We start from the raw sequence: 17,538 nt of genomic DNA on the forward strand, positions 1-17,538 counted from the left end.
CCCCCGAGCGAGGGAGGGAGGGGAGCGCCACTCCATCTGCCAGCGCCAAAGTCACCCGCGGTGTCATTGCCAAACGCAGAGGCGCCCGCGGAATTGATGGCGCCGGATTTGCGCCGCGGTGTCAACAAGGCCCCGTGGCCTCCCCGAGCCCCCTTAATCCCGCACGCGATTGCAGCCCGCTGTGCAAACAGCGCGGGGGCTCCGCGTGCCGAGCGCGTCCTTGGGGCGCTGCCGGGGACTGAGCGCTCACCCCAAGCCCCCCGGAGCGGGGGCCGCTCTGCCCACCCCAGCCCACCCACTGACTCCGAGGAAGGGCAGCAGCGGCCGGGGTGGATGCTCCGAGCGCGGCCCCGCTCAGACGGAGCAGATTTTCCATGTGGGACCCGCTGGGTGAGGCCCAGAGCGGGGATTTTGCCCCCTGCGAGGGCAGGTGGAGGGGACGGGGGGGCAAGGAGAAGGGAGAGGGCAGGGAGGAGCCCCCGGCCCTCCCCCTCCGCCAAACAATCAGAATAAAAGCAAATTATTTCTCCCATTTCCCTTCCCGAGATGAGCGATAAAGCGTCCATCCCGAAAAGCGCCTGATAACGCTTTAATTTCACTGCGAGGCCTGGAAATGCCATTTCTACGCAAAGCAGGGCCCGCTCCCCTCCCCGGCCGGCCTTTGATAAGTGCTGGGTGATTTGTCCTCCCCTTCCTCGCCCATTCCTGGTGGGGGAAATGCCCCCGGAGCTACGAGCGCCGCACAATAAAGCAAAATCATATTTTAGTCAAAATAGGCAGACGGCGCTCGCAGCCAACTTTCAAATTAGCATTTTGAGGGCAAATATGCAGCAATTTGAGATAATGAGGCCTGATTATTCAATCCAATGAATGTTAAATAGGCAGCGAGGGCGCCCGCGCCTTATCTCCCCCGCTTTCCATTTATTTGACTTTAGTTTAGTTTTAATCGTTTCCCATTTGAACTCTTTATTTGTCTTGGCTCAGGCCCCTTCCCCCACAGCCCCATGCCACTGCCTCCTTCCCTTCCCGGGCATCCCCGCGCTGCCAGCTGGGACTGTGCCCTGCCAGCCTTTCCCAACGCACTGGCACGAGTTCTGCTGCTGGCATTCCCAGGAATTGGGGCTGGGGGAGCCTCGGGTGCTGCTGTCAGTCCCGGGGTGCGGGTTTGGGGGTGTTCTGGTGGTTTGGGAATGTTTGCAGGGGTGTGCATCCTCGGGAAGGGATGCCATGGACACTGTGGAATGGTCTGAGTTGGAAGGGAACAAAAAGCTCACCCAGTTCCATCCCAGATCCACCTCCCACTGCCCCAGGTGGATCCAGCCTGGCCTTGGGCACTGCCAGGGATCCAGGGATTCTCTGGGAATTCCAGCCCAGCCCCTGCCCACCCTCCCAGCCAGCAATTCCTTGCCCAGATCCCAGCCCAATCTCCCCTTGGCCAGTGGCAGCCATTCCCTGTGTCCTGTCCCTCTGTCCCTTGTCCCCAGCCCCTCTGCAGCTCTCCTGGAGCCCCTGCAGGCCCTGCCAGGGGCTCTGAGCTCTGCCTGGAGCCTTCCCTTCTCCAGGGAACATTCCCAGCTCTGCAGGCTGGCTCCAGAGCAGAGGGGCTCCAGCCCTGCAGCAGCTCCGGGGCCTCCTCTGGGCTCTCTGCAGCAGCTCCACGTCCTCCTGCTGTTGGCCCCAGGGCTGGGGCAGCTCTGCAGCTGGGCTCTCACCTCGGGGCCACAGGGACACCATTCCCACCTTCCTGCTGGCACCAGCCCGGGCTGGGGGGATTTTTGGGTCATTTCCAGCCTCTCCCACCCTCGAGGTGCTGCATTCCCAGCTCTGCCTCCCCCTTCACCCCTTCCCTTCCCTGCAGGGCTGGCGCTGCTGTCGCTCCCACCCCGGCTCTCAGCTCCACCACAAAATGGATCGAGAGAACCAACGAGCCCTGGGAATGGGATCCCAGCCCTGGGAATGGGATCTCAGCCCTGGGAATGGGATCCCAGCCCCAGGAATGTGATCCCAGCCTTCCCAAGAAAAGCCTGGTTTGGCAATCCCAATCCCAATCCCAATCCCAATCCAATCCCAATCCCAATCCCATCCCATCCCATCCCATCCCATCCCATCCCATCCCATCCCATCCCATCCCATCCCATCCCATCCCATCCCATCCCATCCCATCCCATCCCATCCCATCCCATCCCATCCCATCCCATCCCATTATCCCATTATCCCATCCCATTATCCCATCTCATTATCCCATCCCATCCCTCCCTGTGTCCCCTCCTGTCCCCTCCCTCACCTGGCCCCTTCTCTGGGTGTTCGATTGCCCTTTCTTGGGCTGGGATTTGGGATTTGCCTTCTCCGCCATCCTGAGCCTCAGAGGGGTTGGGGGATCCTCTGAGGGATCCTGGGAGGTGCAGCCTCCCGAGGGAGGGGCGTCCCGCTGTTCCTGCAGCGCTTTCCTGCTCTCCCATGAAAATCCCATTTCTCTGCCCAGGGAGGGGCAGCTCCAGGCCGGGCAGCTCCTGGGGGGAGCAGCTGCTGCTCCCATGGCGATGGAGAGAGGGATTTCAGAACAAAATATGGAAAAAGAGAAAAAAAGTGATCGTATTGGGGTTTTCCAGCTTCTCCCGGGATGGGAGCTGGGTTTGTTGGGAGCCCACACCCAGGGCTTCAGGGTGGGCTGGGGCAGGGAGATTCCATGCAGGAAAAGGAAGAAAAAATTAAGTTAATCAAAAATTGAAGGAAAAGTTAAAGTTGATGGAGAAATGAAAGGAAAATAAATTATTCAAAAATTGAAGGAACAGTTAAAGTTGAAGGAGAAATTAAAGGAAAAAATTAAATTTAAATTGATGGGAAAAAATATGAAATTACAGCAGAAATTAAAGCCAAAGCAAAAATTCATGTTGAAACAAAAATTAAATGTGAAGGAATATTTAAAGCAAAAAAATTAAAGCTGGAGCAAGAATTAAAGGAAAATGTCACTCAGCCCAGGCTCGCTGAGGATGCTGCAAAGGATCCCTGTGCTCCCTTTGATTCCAGAGTGGAATAAAAAATACAGTAATTGATTTAGGGTAATTAAAAACCCTCCTTATGCATCAAATGCAAAGGTGAGTGTGAAATCAAAGAGAGGAATAAATACGAGATAAATAAACAGGAGCAGGGCAGGGAAGGTGAAGGGAGATGGAGAAAAATCCCAATTATGGGGGTAAAAGATGGGAAGTGGCGGAGAGGAGGAGATGTGCTGGGAGAGGAGATAATCAGGGCATAAAAAACGGGAAAAACAATCAAAAGAAGGGAAAATCAGAAGCAGATGCTGAGCAGGGATAAGGGCAGTGGTGGAGCAGGCCCTGGACTGCAGGATAATTGGATTTGAGTTCATCGGGGGCTGATAAGGAATTCCCAGGTAGGGTTTTATTCCCTGTGAAGGATATTTTAATGGGGGATTTGAATACGGCTGGGGCAGAGCACCCCAAGGGGAAAATATGGGATTTGCTGCAGCTCATGGGCATGCTCGGGGGCTTTTTGGGGTGAAATGTGAAGTGTGAAATGGGAAAGGTGAAATGTGGAATGGGAAATGTGGGATGGGAAAAGGGAAATGGGAAATGGGAAATGGGAAATGGGAAACGGGAAATGTGAAAGGTGGAATGGGAAATGGGAAATGTGGGATGGGAAATGGGAAATGGGAAATGGGAAATGGGAAACGGGAAATGTGAAATGTGAAATGTGAAATGGGAAATGTGGGATGGGAAATGGGAAATGGGGAATGGGAAATGGGAAATGGGAAATGTGAAAGGTGGAATGGGAAATGGGAAATGGGAAATGGGAAATGGGAAATGGGAAATGGGAAATGGGAAATGGGAAAGGTGGAATGTGAAATGGGAAAGGTGAAATGTGGAATGGGAAATGGGAAATGGGAAATGTGGGATGGGAGAAGGGAAATGGGAAATGGGAAATGTGGAATGGGAAATGGGAAATGGGAAATGGGAAATGGGAATGTGGAATGGGAAATGGGAAATGGGAAAGGTGAAATGGGAAATGGGAAATGGGAAATGTGAAATGGGAAACGGGAAATGTAGAATGGAAATGGGAAATGGGAAATGGGGAATGTGGAATGGGAAATGGGAAATGGGAAATGGGAAATGGGAAATGGGAAATGTGGAATGGGCTCCTCCTGCACTCGGCAGCTTCAGCCCCCTGAGGTGCGTGTGGGGCCAGCAGGAACCACAGGGGAAGGGGAGGGACACGGGGCCGTGGGGTGATGGGGCTGGAAGGGACCTCAAGAGTGCTTTGTGTCCCCTCTCAGTGTCCCTTCTCAATGTCCCTCTCGGTGTCCCCTCTCGGTGTCCCTGCTCAGTGTCCCCCGCTCGGATCCCCTCTCGGTGTCCCCCTCCCCTCTTGGTGTCCCCTCTCAGTGTCCCCTCTCAATGTCCCTTTCAGTGTCCCCTCTCAATGTCCCCCGCTCGTGTCCCCCCTTGGTGTCTCTGCTCGTGTCCCCTCTCGGTGTCCCCTTTGTGTCTCCCCTCCCCTCTCAGTGTCCTCTCTCTGTGTCCCCCCTCGGTGTCCTCGGTCCCCTCTCGGTGTCCCCCTCCCCCTTGGTGTCCCCTCTCAATGTCCCTTTCAGTGTCCCCTCTCAATGTCCCCCGCTCGTGTCCCCCCTTGGTGTCTCTGCTCGTGTCCCCTCTCGGTGTCCCCTTTGTGTCTCCCCTCCCCTCTCAGTGTCCTCTCTCTGTGTCCCCCCTCGGTGTCCTCGTTCGTGTCCCCCCTCGGTGTCCCCCTCCCCTCTCGGTGTCCCCCCTCGGTGTCCCCGCGCTGGGGCGGAACGGGCGCGCCGGGGGCGGTGGCAGCGGTGGCGGCGGTGGCAGATGGCGGCGATAGGGCAGGGCTGGCACGGCCCCGCCGCCCCTTATCGCGGCGGGATCGCGGGCCCGACCTTGCCCCGGGCACGGAACGGCGGCGGGGCCGGAGCTGCGGGCTGTAACGGGACACTGGGGACACTGGGGACACTGGGAGGGGACATTGGCACTGGGGCCCCGGCCCGGCCTGGGAAACGCTCCCGCCGGGGAGGGGTGGGCGGCGGGGAAGGGTGAGCGGGGCTCGGGGACAGCGGGGATCGGCCGTGGGGACAGGGAGGGGTGGGCGGCGGGGAAGGGTGAGCGGGGCTCGGGGACAGCGGGGATCGGCCGTGGGGACACCGGGGACCGGCCGTGGGGACACCGGGGATCGGCCATGGGGACAGCGGGGATCGGCCGTGGGGACACCGGGGACCGGCCGTGGGGACAGCGGGGATGAGCCGGGGACACCCGGGAGCTGCCCCCGGTGCGCCTGGACACGGCAGAACGGCCGGGGGGCTCCGGCAGCGGGGGGGACACACGAGTGGGGTGGGCAGGGCACAGCTGGACACGGGCACAGCTGGACACGGGCACAGCTGGACACGGGCACAGCTGGGAACGGGCACAGCTGGACACGGACACTCCTGTGTGCTTGTATGTACATGGCACACCTGAGCAGGGACACGCCTGAGCAGGGACACGCCTGAACAGGGACACGCCTGAGCAGGGACACATGTGAGCAGGGACATGCCTGAGCAGGGACACGCCTGAACATGGACACGCCTGAACATGACACACCTGTGCTGGCACTCGTGTGGGTCTGGGGGACAGACAGGCAGAGGCACACCGGGGATGCGGAGCCGGGGGTGCCCCGGGCCGTGGCTGTGTGTGTGTGTCACGGGTGTGACAGCAGGGTGTGACCGCAGGGTGTGACAGCAGGGTGTGACAGCAGGGTGTCACTGCAGAGTGTGACAGTAGGGTGTCACTGCAGGGTGTGACCGCAGGGTGTGACAGCAGGGTGTCACTGCAGGGTGTCACTGCAGGGTGGCACTGTAGGGTGTCACTGTAGGGTGTGACAGCAGGGGTGTCACTGTAGGGTGTGACACTGGGTGTGACAGTAGGGGTGTCACTGCAGGGTGTGACAGCAGGGTGTGACCGCAGGGTGTGACACTGGGTGTGACAGCAGGGGGTCACTGCAGAGGGTGACAGTAGGGGGTCCGCTGCTGCGGGCGGCCGCGCTGCCCGCCGAGGGCGGCCCGGCCTGGCTGCCCACGCACGTCCAGGTGACGGTGGTGCGGGCCCGCGGGCTGCGCTGCAAGGGCGGCGGCAAAGGCAAAGCGGGCGGCAGCGACGCGTACACCGTGATCCAGCTGGGCCGCGAGAAGTACAGCACGTCGGTGGCCGAGAAGAGCGGCGGCAGCCCCGAGTGGCGGGAGGAGTGCGCCTTCGAGCTGCCCGCCGAGCCCGGGGCCTGCGCCCAGCTGCTGCTCACCGTGATGCACCGGGCGCTCGTGGGCATGGACCGCTTCCTGGGCCAGGCCCTGGTGCCGCTGGAGCCCGCCCGCCTGCGCGGCCGCGAGCCCGACCAGCGGTGAGTGCGGGCCGGGCCGGGCCGGGCTGGGGGGCACGGGGTCCCGGGGTGGGCACATGGACCCCCCCGTGCCCTGGGACTGGTGTCCTGGGGTCCTCGAGTGTCCCAGAGCGGTGTCACAGTGTCCCTGGTATCCCTGGTGCCGCAGGGTGGGCACATGGACCCCCCAGTGCCCTGGCATGGCTGTCACTGGGTCACTGTGTATCCTAGGGTGGGCACATGGACACCCCCAGTGCCCTGGCATGGCTGTCACTGGGTGGGCAGGGTGGTACATGGACCCCCAGTGCCCTGGCATGGCTGTCATTGGGTGGGCAGGGTGGGTACATGGACCCCCAGAGCCCTGGCACAGCTGTCACTGGGTCACTGTGTGTCCCAGAGTGGGCACATAGACACCCCCAGAGCCCTGGCATGGCTGTCACTGTGCCCAGGGTGGGCACATGGAATCCCCCAGAGCCCTGGCATGGCTGTCACTGGTCACTGTGCCCAGGGTGGGCACCACAGGGTCCCTGGGTCCCCAGGCTGGCTGCTGGAGGAGGAAGGGGCATCACGGCTTCCAGGGGCACCCTCGGGGCGTGCCGCAGGTCCGGGCGTGCCCGCCTGGGCTCTCCGGGGGTCTCGGGGTGCCCTGGGGAGGGGTCCCGGGGCAGGACCGGGGGATGTGCACCAGCCCGGTGTCCCCTGGTGGCTGCGCTGCCTGTGCAGCCCCCCCGTTGTCACCTGGCTTGAGAGTGTCCCCAGTTTGGGGTCCAGCCCCCAGCACTCATCCCGTGCGTGGGGGGAGCTGCTGCTCCTCCCTCCCCAGAAGGGCTTACAACAATCAGAGTGTTCCGAGCCCTGGCCAGGCACAGCAGCGCAGGAATGCGGCTGGAATTCCTTTGGGAAGGAGTTTTGGGGGCTTTGGTGCGGGCAGAGCTGGCAGTGCCCCCCAGTCCCGGCGGTTGTGCTGGCTTGCTGCCCGGAGCTGCGGCCTTGGAGAGCGGCCTGCCTCGCCCTGCCACCCGGGATGGGGGCAGAACGGGCTGGGAGAGCTTCCCCGAGGGGAAACACAGCTCCGAGCAGAGCCTGCCTCGCCATCCCACCCGGGATGGGGGCAGAACGGGCTGGGAGAGCTTCCCCGAGGGGAAACACAGCTCCGAGCAGAGCCTGGAGCCGGCCGGCAGCTCCTCCCGCCTTCATCCTGCTCTTCTTAGCAAAACACCGGGATTCCTGGGCCCTGATGGAAACCAGCACCACTGCAGGGCTGGGACAGACACGGGGGGTGTGGGACAGCCCGGCTCCTTGCTCTTGGCATCCCAAAGGTCTCGTCAGGGGCTGTTAATCCCACGGGAGCAATGTCCAGCCTGTGTCACCCCGTGACACCAATCCTGCAGCCAAGGGGGCAGGCGGGCTGCGAGGCTGGACATGCCCAGGGCCTTGGAGAAGGCTGCAGGGAGACCTTCCAGCACCTGCCAGGGCCTGCAGGGGCTCCAGGAGAGCTGCAGAGGGGCTGGGGACAAGGGACAGAGGGACAGGACACAGGGAATGGCTGCCACTGGCCAAGGGGAGATTGGGCTGGGATCTGGGCAAGGAATTGCTGGCTGGGAGGGTGGGCAGGGGCTGGGCTGGGATTCCCAGAGCAGCTGTGGCTGCCCCTGGATCCCTGGCAGTGCCCAAGGCCAGGTTGGGCACTGGGGCTGGATCCACCTGGGGCAGGGGAAGGGATGGAATGGGATGAGCTTTTTGTTCCCTTCCAGCCCAGCCCATTCCCTGATTCTCCCATTTGCTGTCTCCCTCCCTCCCTTCCTGCAGCTTTGCTTGCATAAGGAAAATTCACTTCCCCTTGAGGCAGTCAGGATCACAGGAGTTTTTAAGGCTCTGTTTTCACCCCTGGCCCCGAGGATGGAAATGAGCACGGAAAACATGAGGGAAGCTCTCTCTCACCCTGTGCCCCGGGGGTGGGTGGCACCTCCGCAGCCTGGAGGGGCCACGCTGGTTTTTGGAGGAGAATCCCGGGGGCTGGAGCTTGTCCAGCCAGTGGGAGAAGGATCGTGGGGAGCTCAGGGGGTTGTTCTGCCTCTTTGGGAGCTTCCAGCCGGCTCCGGCGTCTGGAAACAACTTTGTTCAGGAGGAAACTTCAGTCCCAGATTAGAAAGAGCAAAACAAACAGCGTCTCCCAGCCTGCTGGGCCCAGGCAGGCCTGTGCTGGGGAGATAACGGGCTGTGGGGCTGAGCTCTGCCCTGCCCTGGCATGCCATCCTCGCCCTGCTGCCCGGCCAGGGGAGCCGGCTCCAGCACAGCATCCCCTGTCTCTGTGCTGACCTTGCTCTCATTTCCCTGCAGGTTTTACTGCACAGGAACTCGAGCAGTGATAATTGTTATCCTTGTTTTCGGCTGGCTGGAAAATGTTCCGTCAGGCTTGGACTCTTCCCCGGGAGGGGAGGCTGGGGCTGTTTATGAGCTCCTCGTGCTGCTCAGCCCGGGTCATCTCGCTGCTTTGCCAGGGAAAATCATCTCCTGGAGTTGCACAAGAGCAGCCTGAGAGCTCTCATGGCCTTTTGGACATCCCGGGGTTTGTCCCACTGCTCAGGCAGCTCTGGGGGTCTGGCTTGGCAGCAAAGCAGGATCAGCATCATTTCCCCCTTTGCCCTGAGCCTTTGTGCATCCAGAGAGCCCTGGGCAGGATCTGCTGCTCCTCACCTCCCTCCTGCCTGATGCTGCACTGCCCTGTCCTGTGCTCAGTCCCTGCAAAGCCAGGGCCCAGGAAAAGAGGGATTTTTGGGAATTCACAAGGCAGCTGTTACTTCTGCTCCCCAACATCCAGGAGATGCCCTTGGTGTCCCCTGTGGGGCTCATCCTGTGGGTGGCAGTGAGCCAGGGGCTGTGCCCTGCACACCCAAACCATCAGCTGGCACCTGGGAAAGCTGGGAGGGCATCCAGAGAAACAGGGCTCCATCCCAGACACCAGCTGGGTGTGCATGGAATCAGAGAACCCCAGAGTGGTTTGGGTTGGAAGGGGCTGTAAGAGTCACCCAGTGCCACCCCTGCCATGGCAGGGACACCTCCCACTGTCCCAGGCTGCTCCAGCCCCAGTGTCCAATCTTGGGCACTGCCAGGGATCCAGGGGCAGCCACAGCTGCTCTGGCAATTCCAGCCCAGCCCCTGCCCACCCTCCCAGCCAGCAATTCCTTGCCCAGATCCCAGCCCAATCTCCCCTTGGCCAGTGGCAGCCATTCCCTGTGTCCTGTCCCTCTGTCCCTGTCCCCAGCCCCTCTCCAGAGGAGACCCTTCCCTTGCCCAGGTGTGGCACCCCTTGGGTGAGCAGCAAGGGAGGGGACACTGGGGGGACAGCAGGTGCCTGGGGACACCAGCAGGGCTGGGCCTTGGATCTCCCTGCCTGGGACCCCAAAATCCTCTGGACTGGCAGGGTGGGGCTGAGGCTGATGCTGGAGGAAGCAGCTGAGCCCCAGGGTTTCCTGGGCTGGTGAAGCTGGCCCTTAGCTGCCTTTCCCTGCTCCCTCCCTCTCTGCAGAGCCATTTCCGTGTGTCTGCTGTCCCACAGATCCCCCAGCCCTGGCGCTGGGGAAGGTTGGGCTGCCAGGGCTCAGAGCCCAGCGCTGGGATCTGTGTCTGAGGGGCAGTGGGTGCAGCAGCAGTCAGCATTCCTGGCTCTGCTTTTCCTGCAGTGACTTGCACTTGCTCCCGACAGGGAACTCGTCTGGGGGAGTTGTTCCCTCTGCAGAATTAGCTCAGCTCTGACTTCCCCAAAGCCCTTCCGTGCTGCACTTCTCTTTTCTGGTTCCCCTTCCTGCCCAGCTGTGGGGGCACTGCTGCTGGGGGGCTCTGGGGGCTGCCAGGGCCTGGGGCTCTCCTCCCACCAGCACAGGGCCTTTCCTCTGTGCCAGCCCAGGTCCTGGAGGCCACCGGGGCGTTCTGCTCCACGTGGGGATGGAGGAGCTCCTCGGGGGAAGGGACAGGGAATCCTGGGGCTGGGGGAGTGCCGTGGGGGCAGAGGGAGCAGAGAAGGAGGTGTGAGCCCCAGCGCAGGCAGGAGGCTGGCAGGAGGAAGGGGCTGAGCCAGGGGCTCTCCAGAGGGGCCCATCCTGCCCGGTGAGGGGTGCTGCCCGTCTGCTCAGTGTGCTGCAGGGCTGAGAAGCTCCCTCAGAGCCAAGGATGGCCCCAGATCCCTGCCAGGACCCCCACCCCAGGCACTTGTCCCTTGCCCTCGCTTGTGGGACCCATCCTGTCCCCTCCTGGCTGTGGCTGACGCTTCCCTGGCACTGTCCTGGTGTTGCCCCTGGCATGGACCCGCTGCCATCTCCTCCTGCAGCCCTCTGGACCCTGTCAGCCCTCGCTGTGCCTGTGGTGTCTCCCCCTCCTCTGATGAAGATCAGGAGATGGTTAGCAGTGGAATGGGGCTGTGCCGTCTCCCTGGGACCCGGTGCTCCTCTCCATTCCCAGCCTGGCCTTGGCTCCCGTGCCAGGGAGACTGTCACACCCAGCTGGAGCTCTGGCTGCTCCCCGGGGAGCTGAGCCCAGGCCAAATCCCTGCAGCTCTGTCCTTGGCTGAGGAGAGGGAGAGACCTTGCAGTGAGGCAGGAGGGAGCTGCTGCTCCGGGGTGGGTTTGGGATGGGAGCTTTGCACCCAAGGGCAGCGTGCCCAGCCAGGCTGGCGAGGCTCTGCGAGGGGCCAGAGCACCAGGCAGCCCCTGGCATGCCCCGAGCTGGGATGGCTGGGGCTGAAAACGCAGCTCTGAGGCAGGAAACGCCCTGGAGTGTCGAAATGCTGCAGGGGAGGAGGGGCTGCTGCTGCCAAAACTGGGGCAGGATGCTCTGCTGGGGGGGCACGGTGGGCAGCCAGGGCTGGGGGACACCCGTGGTGGTGCCCAGGGTGGGATGGCAGCCGTGGTGACCAGGATGGGATAACACTCTTGGTGACCAGGGCTGGGGTGACACCCGTGGTGACCAGGGTGGGATGGATCTGTGGTGACCAGGGTGGGATGACACCCTTGGTGACCAGGATGGGGTGACACCCGTGGTGACCAGGGTGGGATGGCAGCCGTGGTGACCAGGGTGGGATGGATCTGTGGTGACCAGGATGGGATGACACCCTTGGTGACCAGGGCTGGGGTGACACCCGTGGTGACCAGCTGACCCCAGAAGCGTTTGTCCCAAGCTGGGAGCCCCAGGTGCTCCCCAGGGTGTAATTTTGCTCCTGCCTGCCCAGTTAACCCCATGTTCACGCCGTTGCTGGTTTAAGGAGTTTAAGGCCATTGCTCTGCTCTCCTGCAGGAAAACTCTGCTTTTCTCATTTTTTAAGATATTTGAGTGGTCTGCTCCCAGTTTAGCTAATCTGGCACGTTGGGTCTGGTGAGTTGGTGGCTGTGGGCACTGGCCCATCACCCTCCATCATCTCACACCCCAAAAAGCTGCAGACTCAGGCCTCTTGCTATTCATGTGGATTTTCCTGTGCCCTGACTGCCTCCAGCTGCAGAAAAGCCTGCAGCAGCTGGGCAAACCCCTCAGTCCTGTTGGTGCAGAGCTGCAGGCCTGGGGCAGCTGGTGCTGTGCTGAGCTCAGCTGTGCTCAGCCCCTGCTCCTGCTGCCCTCCAGAGCCTGCCTGGGGGGTGGGCTCTGCTCCCCTCCTTTGGGGTGCTCCTTGTGGTTCCTGGAGGGATGTGCTCAGTGCTGGAGAGCCCAAGGCAAACCTGGCACCCTCTGCAGTGCCAGGTGGAAATGGCCTTGGAGCCACTGCTGTGCCCCTGCCAGAGCCTGTGCCTGGCTCAGGTGTGCTCAGACCTGCCCTGCAATGCTCCTGCTCCATCAGGAGCCTGCTGGGAGCTGGGCTTTGGGAATGCAGCCCTGGAGCAGCACCCGGGGCTCTCCCCAGCTCTGCATTCCCAGGGCTCCCTTCCCTGAGCAGTCCAGTGAGGATGGAGGCGTGGAGCCTGCAGCTGGGCTCGGGATCCATTCCCTTCTCCCCTTTCTTCACGTTCGACTCACTGCTGAGCATGGCTGGTGTGACGGATGAGCAATCCGTGTGTGACCCGTTCCCAGAGCAGTGCAGCTGCTGCCTTGGGCTCTGTGGAGCCGTGGTGTCCCTGCCCTGGGGCTGGTGTCCCTGCCCTGGCACTGGTGTCCCTGCCCTGTCATCAGTGTCCCTTCCCCAGGGTTGGTGTCCCTGCCCTGGCATTGGTGTGCCTGCCCTGGCGCTGGTGTCCCTGCCCTGGCACTGGTGTCCCTGCCCTGGCGTTGGTGTCCCTGCCCTGTCATCAGTGTCCCTGCCCTGGCACTGGTGTCCCTGCCCTGTCATCAGTGTCCCTTCCCCAGGGTTGGTGTCCCTGCCCTGGCATTGGTGTCCCTGCCCTGGCGCTGGTGTCCCTTTGGAGAGCAGGCATTCCCCATGCTCTGGCTGCTGGTTCTGTGTGTTCCCCTGCCGTGGTGCCTCTCCCAGCTGGAAGTGGGCAGGGTTCACAGCAGAGGGTGTTTCTCCTGTGCCCCCTGTGCCCTGGAGGGGCTGCCAGGGAGCTTGTGCAGCAGCCCCTGGTGCTCTGCAGTCTCAAAGAGTAAGCTCAGGTTTAACTCTGGGTTCCTGTGCACAGGGCAGGGATCAGCAGCACTGCCAGTGCCACCTTGTCCCCTGGGCTCTGGTGTCTGACCAGCTGGGTCACTGGGTGCCCACGAGCTGGGGGGACACCAGCCCTGGGTGCTGTGGAGTGGGAGCAGATAAACCCAGCTGGGCTGGTCACGTCCTGACTCCTGCTCTGCTGTCCCCAGTCATAAATGTTCCACGCTGTTTCACAGCTCCTGAAATGCTCCCTCTTCCCACCTGTCCATCCTGTGCTAGAGAAAAGCCTCAGATCCCAAAAAAGTGATTTGGGATGAAGCTGCTGCCCGTGCTCCCATGCCAGCACCATCCTGCTGGCTCTGAGCTCTTTTCCATCCCTGGTGCCAAAGCTGTCCCCTCCATGCCACCCCCCACTTGCCAGGCCTTGTCCCATCCCTGGGCACAGCCAGCAGCTGGGGCACCAGCAGGGCTGGCCATTCCCTGCTTCCCAGGCTGTTCCTGCCCCTGAGCCCCCCTGGAGTGCCAGCATCCCTGTTCCTGGCCTCTGGGCTGGGATGAGCCCTCTGGCACGTCCAGTCCGTGCTGGGATTGTCTCACCTGGCTCCTGGTGGTCCCAGAGGACACCCTGCCAGGGCCTCCTGCCCTTGCACAGAGCTCCTGCTCTCCTGTTGGAGGAGCAGGGCTGGCCTCGGCTCCTTGCAGCTGGGAAGAGCACTGGAGAGATGAGCTCCCCTCCTCGGCTGCTCCATCCGCAGGGGAACCAGCCCGTGTTTGTTTTCCATCTGTGCCTGTAGCAGCTCGCAGGGATCACCTGGCAGGAGCAGCCATCCAAACCCAACACGGGAACCAGCCCTGCAGAAAAGCTGGGGAGGAGCACGGAGCCAGACAAAAAAGCACAAAATTCCCCGGGGCTGGCCTGTTTTCCACCCTGTGCTTCCCCTCCTGGCTAGGTGAGCTTCCTGCTGGCCCAGCTGCCTCAGCTGCGGGGAAATGTCCCCGTGCTGGCTCTGGGGGCTGTGCCAAGGGGAGCTGGCCTCTGTGCTTTCCCTGGCCTGGTGCTCCATGCCCTGCCCTGCTCTGTCACTGTAGCAGCCCAGGGGATCCGTGAGTTAAGGCTGGGGCTCTCCTGGCCAGCCAGGCTGCCCTTGCTGCAGGGATGAATCAGCAGGAAATGCCAGCCTGGAGCAGCCTGGGAAGAGCCTGTGGCTCTGGGCTGGGATGTGCCAGTGTCTGGCTGCAGCTCCGGGCTGTGCAGGGCAGGAGCAGTTCTGCTGCTTGGGGGTGAGCCTGGCCTGCCCTGCCAGTGCTTTGGGAGCCTTTGGGGGAGCACCTGCAGTGGGAGTGCTCCAGAAGTGCTCCAGCTGTGCCTCCTGCCCTGCTGCATCCCTGGACCCCGGGGGTCACCAAGGACCTCACTCCCCCAGGAAACGCCCTGCTGGCAAAGCCCTGGGAGCAGCCTGAGAGGGAAACTGGAGCTCCTGGTGCCCGGGGTGGGCTGAGCAGGGCTGTGGGGCACAGCAGGTCCAGCTGGGCTGGAGCCTGGGGGGGAATCTTGGGGACCCCAGCCAGAGCCATCAAAGGGCAAAGGGGGTCCTCCATGGAATAACCGTTGTCCTTCTTGGGAATAACCCATGTCCTCCTGGAATAACCCATGTCCTCCTGGAATAACCCATGTTCTCCTTGGAATAATCCATGTCCTCCTTGGGAATAACCCATGTTCTCCTTGGGAATAACCCATGTCCTCCTGGAATAACCCATGTCCTCCTTGGGAATAACCCATGTTCTCCTTGGGAATAACCCATGTTCTCCTTGGGAATAACCCATGTCCTCCTGGAATAACCCATGTCCTCCATGGAATAACTCATGTTCTCCTTGGAATAACCCATGTTCTCCTCAGAATAACTCATGTCCTCCTTGGGAATAACCCATGTTCTCCTTGGGAATAACCCATGTCCTCCTGGAATAACCCATGTCCTCCTGGAATAACCCATGTCCTCCTTGGGAATAACCCATGTCCTCCTGGAATAACCCATGTCCTCCTTGGGAATAACTCATGTCCTCCTGGAATAACCCATGTTCTCCTTGGGAATAACTCATGTCCTCCTTGGGAATAACCCATGTCCTCCATGGAATAACCCATGTTCTCCTTGGGAATAACTCATGTCCTCCTGGAATAACCCTTGTCCTCCTTGGGAATAACCTATGTTCTCCTTGGGAATAACCCATGTTCTCCTTGGAATAATCCATGTCCTCCCTGGGAATAACTCATGTTCTCCTTGGGAATAACTCATGTCCTCCTGGAATAACCCCTGTCCTCCTTGGGAATAACCCATGTCCTCCTTGGGAATAACTCATGTTCTCCTCAGAATAACCCATGTTCTCCTTGGGAATAACTCATGTCCTCCTTGGAATAACCCATGTCCTCCTTGGGAATAACTCATGTTCTCCTTGGAATAACCCATGTTCCCTGGGAATAATCTGCTCATGCCATCAGGGCTGGCTGTGTCCTACTCACGGCATCCCAGAGGGGCTGGCTGTGTCCTGCTCATGCCATGTCCTCCTCCAGGCCAGCCCAGTGCTCCCAAACCCCGAGAGGTTTCTCACAGATGGGGAGGAAGCGGTGGCCAGGCATTCCCCCTGTAGCTCCATGAATGTTTCACGGGCCAGGGGTGTCCCTGTGCCCCCCTGGATTGTCCCCTCTGCCCAGGGGAGGACAAAGCTCAGAGGAGGAGGGAAAGTGTTTGCCCGGAGCAACTCCACCCCATCCTCATCCTCTGTGGATTGTTTCCCCCTGTAAATCCACCCCATCCTCATCCCCTGTGGGTCATTTTCCCTCTGTAAATCCACCCCCTCCTCATGCCCTGTGGGTTGTTTCCCCTCCATAAATCCACCCCCTCCTCATCCCCTGTGGGTTGTTTCCCCTCCATAACCACGTTCCCGTGCTCCCGTTAGCCCCTGGCTGGGCAGGGGTGCTGCAGGACGAGCACAGCTGTGGTTTAGGGATCCTGTGTCTGCTCCCCTGCCTGCCCTGATCCTGGCAACAGCCAGAGTCAAACCAGGCCTGGGGGCTGTCCCCCCTGGCACTGCTGTCCTGGCCGTGGGGAGCAGGAGGAGCAGAGCCACCCACGGGTGTCTGGGGGAGCTGGGCTGTGCTCGTTAACCACCGTGACCTAAATGAGTGTGCACAGACCCGCCGTGGGGGCTGGGAGCCTCTGCCACACGGGGCTGCAGCTGATCCGGGGACAGCCCAGGGATGGGAGCTGCAGAGCCCCCAGGGATGGGAGCTGCAGAGCCCCCAGGGATGGGAGCTGCAGAGCCCCCAGGGATGGGAGCTGCAGAGCCCCCAGGGATGGGAGCTGCAGAGCCCCCAGGGATGGGAGCTGCAGAGCCCCCAGGGATGGGAGCTGCAGAGCCCCCAGGGATGGGAGCTGCAGAGCCCCCAGGGATGGGAGCTGCAGAGCCCCCAGGGATGGGAGCTGCAGAGCTCTCCCAGGGATGGGAGCTACAGAGCCCCCCCAGGAGCCTCCCCAGAGCCCAGGGGCTGCAGCAGCTTCCCCTTGCCAGGCATGGGTGGTTGGGTTGCTCTGCCCAGCTGGGCTGAGTCGCTGCTTCCTTCCCCCCAGCCTCTCCAGACCCTGCCCTGGGCATGGATAACAGATCCTGGGGCTGCTCTCCATTCCCTGGGCATGGATAACAGATCCTGGGGCTGCTCTCCAGCCATTCCCTGGGCATGGATAACAGATCCTGGGGCTGCTCTCCATTCCTGCCCTGCATGGATAACAGATCCTGGGGCTGCTCTCCATTCCTGCCCTGCATGGATAACAGATCCTGGGGCTGCTCTCCATTCCCTGGGCATGGATAACAGATCCTGGGGCTGCTCTCCATTCCCTGGGCATGGATAACAGATCCTGGGGTCCCTCACTTTGGGGATGCACCCCCAGCAGTGCTGGCTTTTTGCAGTGTCGCAGGAACAATACACATTTGTTAGCAAAAGAGGATGTCCCCAGCCTGTGGCAGGAGATTGTCCCAGCCTTCCTGTCTGGCTGGGGCTGCTCTGCCTGGGTGTGACACTCTGGATGTGTCCCTGGGCTCTCCATTCCCTGGAGGTGTCACCCTGGAGGTGTCCCCAAGCTCTCTCTGTGTCACCAGGACATCACCTGGCAGGGCAGGGGGCAGGAGCTGGGGGAAGAGGAGCAAAAGAGAGCAGCTCCCCACAGAGCAGAGGATGCTGACCCAGGAGGTTCCTCCTCTGGGAAGCACATTCCAGCTGTGGGGAGCAGGGGAAGCAGCACGGGCTGGACACATCTCCTCAGCTGGGAGCAATCCTGCTCCTGCTCCCCTGCAGCTCTGGCTCTGGGGCAGAGTTTTGCTGCATTTTAATTGAAATTCTGTAACCTGCAAAGCTGTGTGGGGCTGGGACCCCTGCACACCTCGGGAGGGTCCCTCGGGGCGGGTGAGTGCCTTGTCCTGGGTGTCCTGGCAGCCCTCCAAGCCCCCAGGAAGCAGATCCCTGTGGATCCCTGGGGCTGGCTGTGCTTGGCACAGCTCCCTCCCTGCCCTGCTCCAGAGCTGACTGATGTAACCCA

The 17,538-nt window shown here is 61.4% G+C and overlaps 1 protein-coding gene across 1 annotated transcript in view; it reads left to right on the forward strand.

The window, feature by feature from the left end:
- Window positions 1-5,214: 5,214 nt before the first annotated feature.
- The window catches only part of RAB11FIP5 (RAB11 family interacting protein 5), a 41,658-nt gene continuing 29,334 nt past the window's right edge, over window positions 5,215-17,538 (forward strand). Inside the window, exons 1-2 of the mRNA XM_039723965.1 lie at window positions 5,215-5,258; window positions 6,004-6,408. Of these exons, the coding sequence (XP_039579899.1) occupies window positions 5,215-5,258; window positions 6,004-6,408 (449 nt within the window). The remainder of the gene's footprint in view (window positions 5,259-6,003; window positions 6,409-17,538) is intronic.

Source organism: Passer montanus, unplaced genomic scaffold (assembly GCF_014805655.1).
Source record: "Passer montanus isolate IOZ18808 unplaced genomic scaffold, ASM1480565v1 scaffold109, whole genome shotgun sequence".
NCBI lineage: Eukaryota > Metazoa > Chordata > Aves > Passeriformes > Passeridae > Passer > Passer montanus.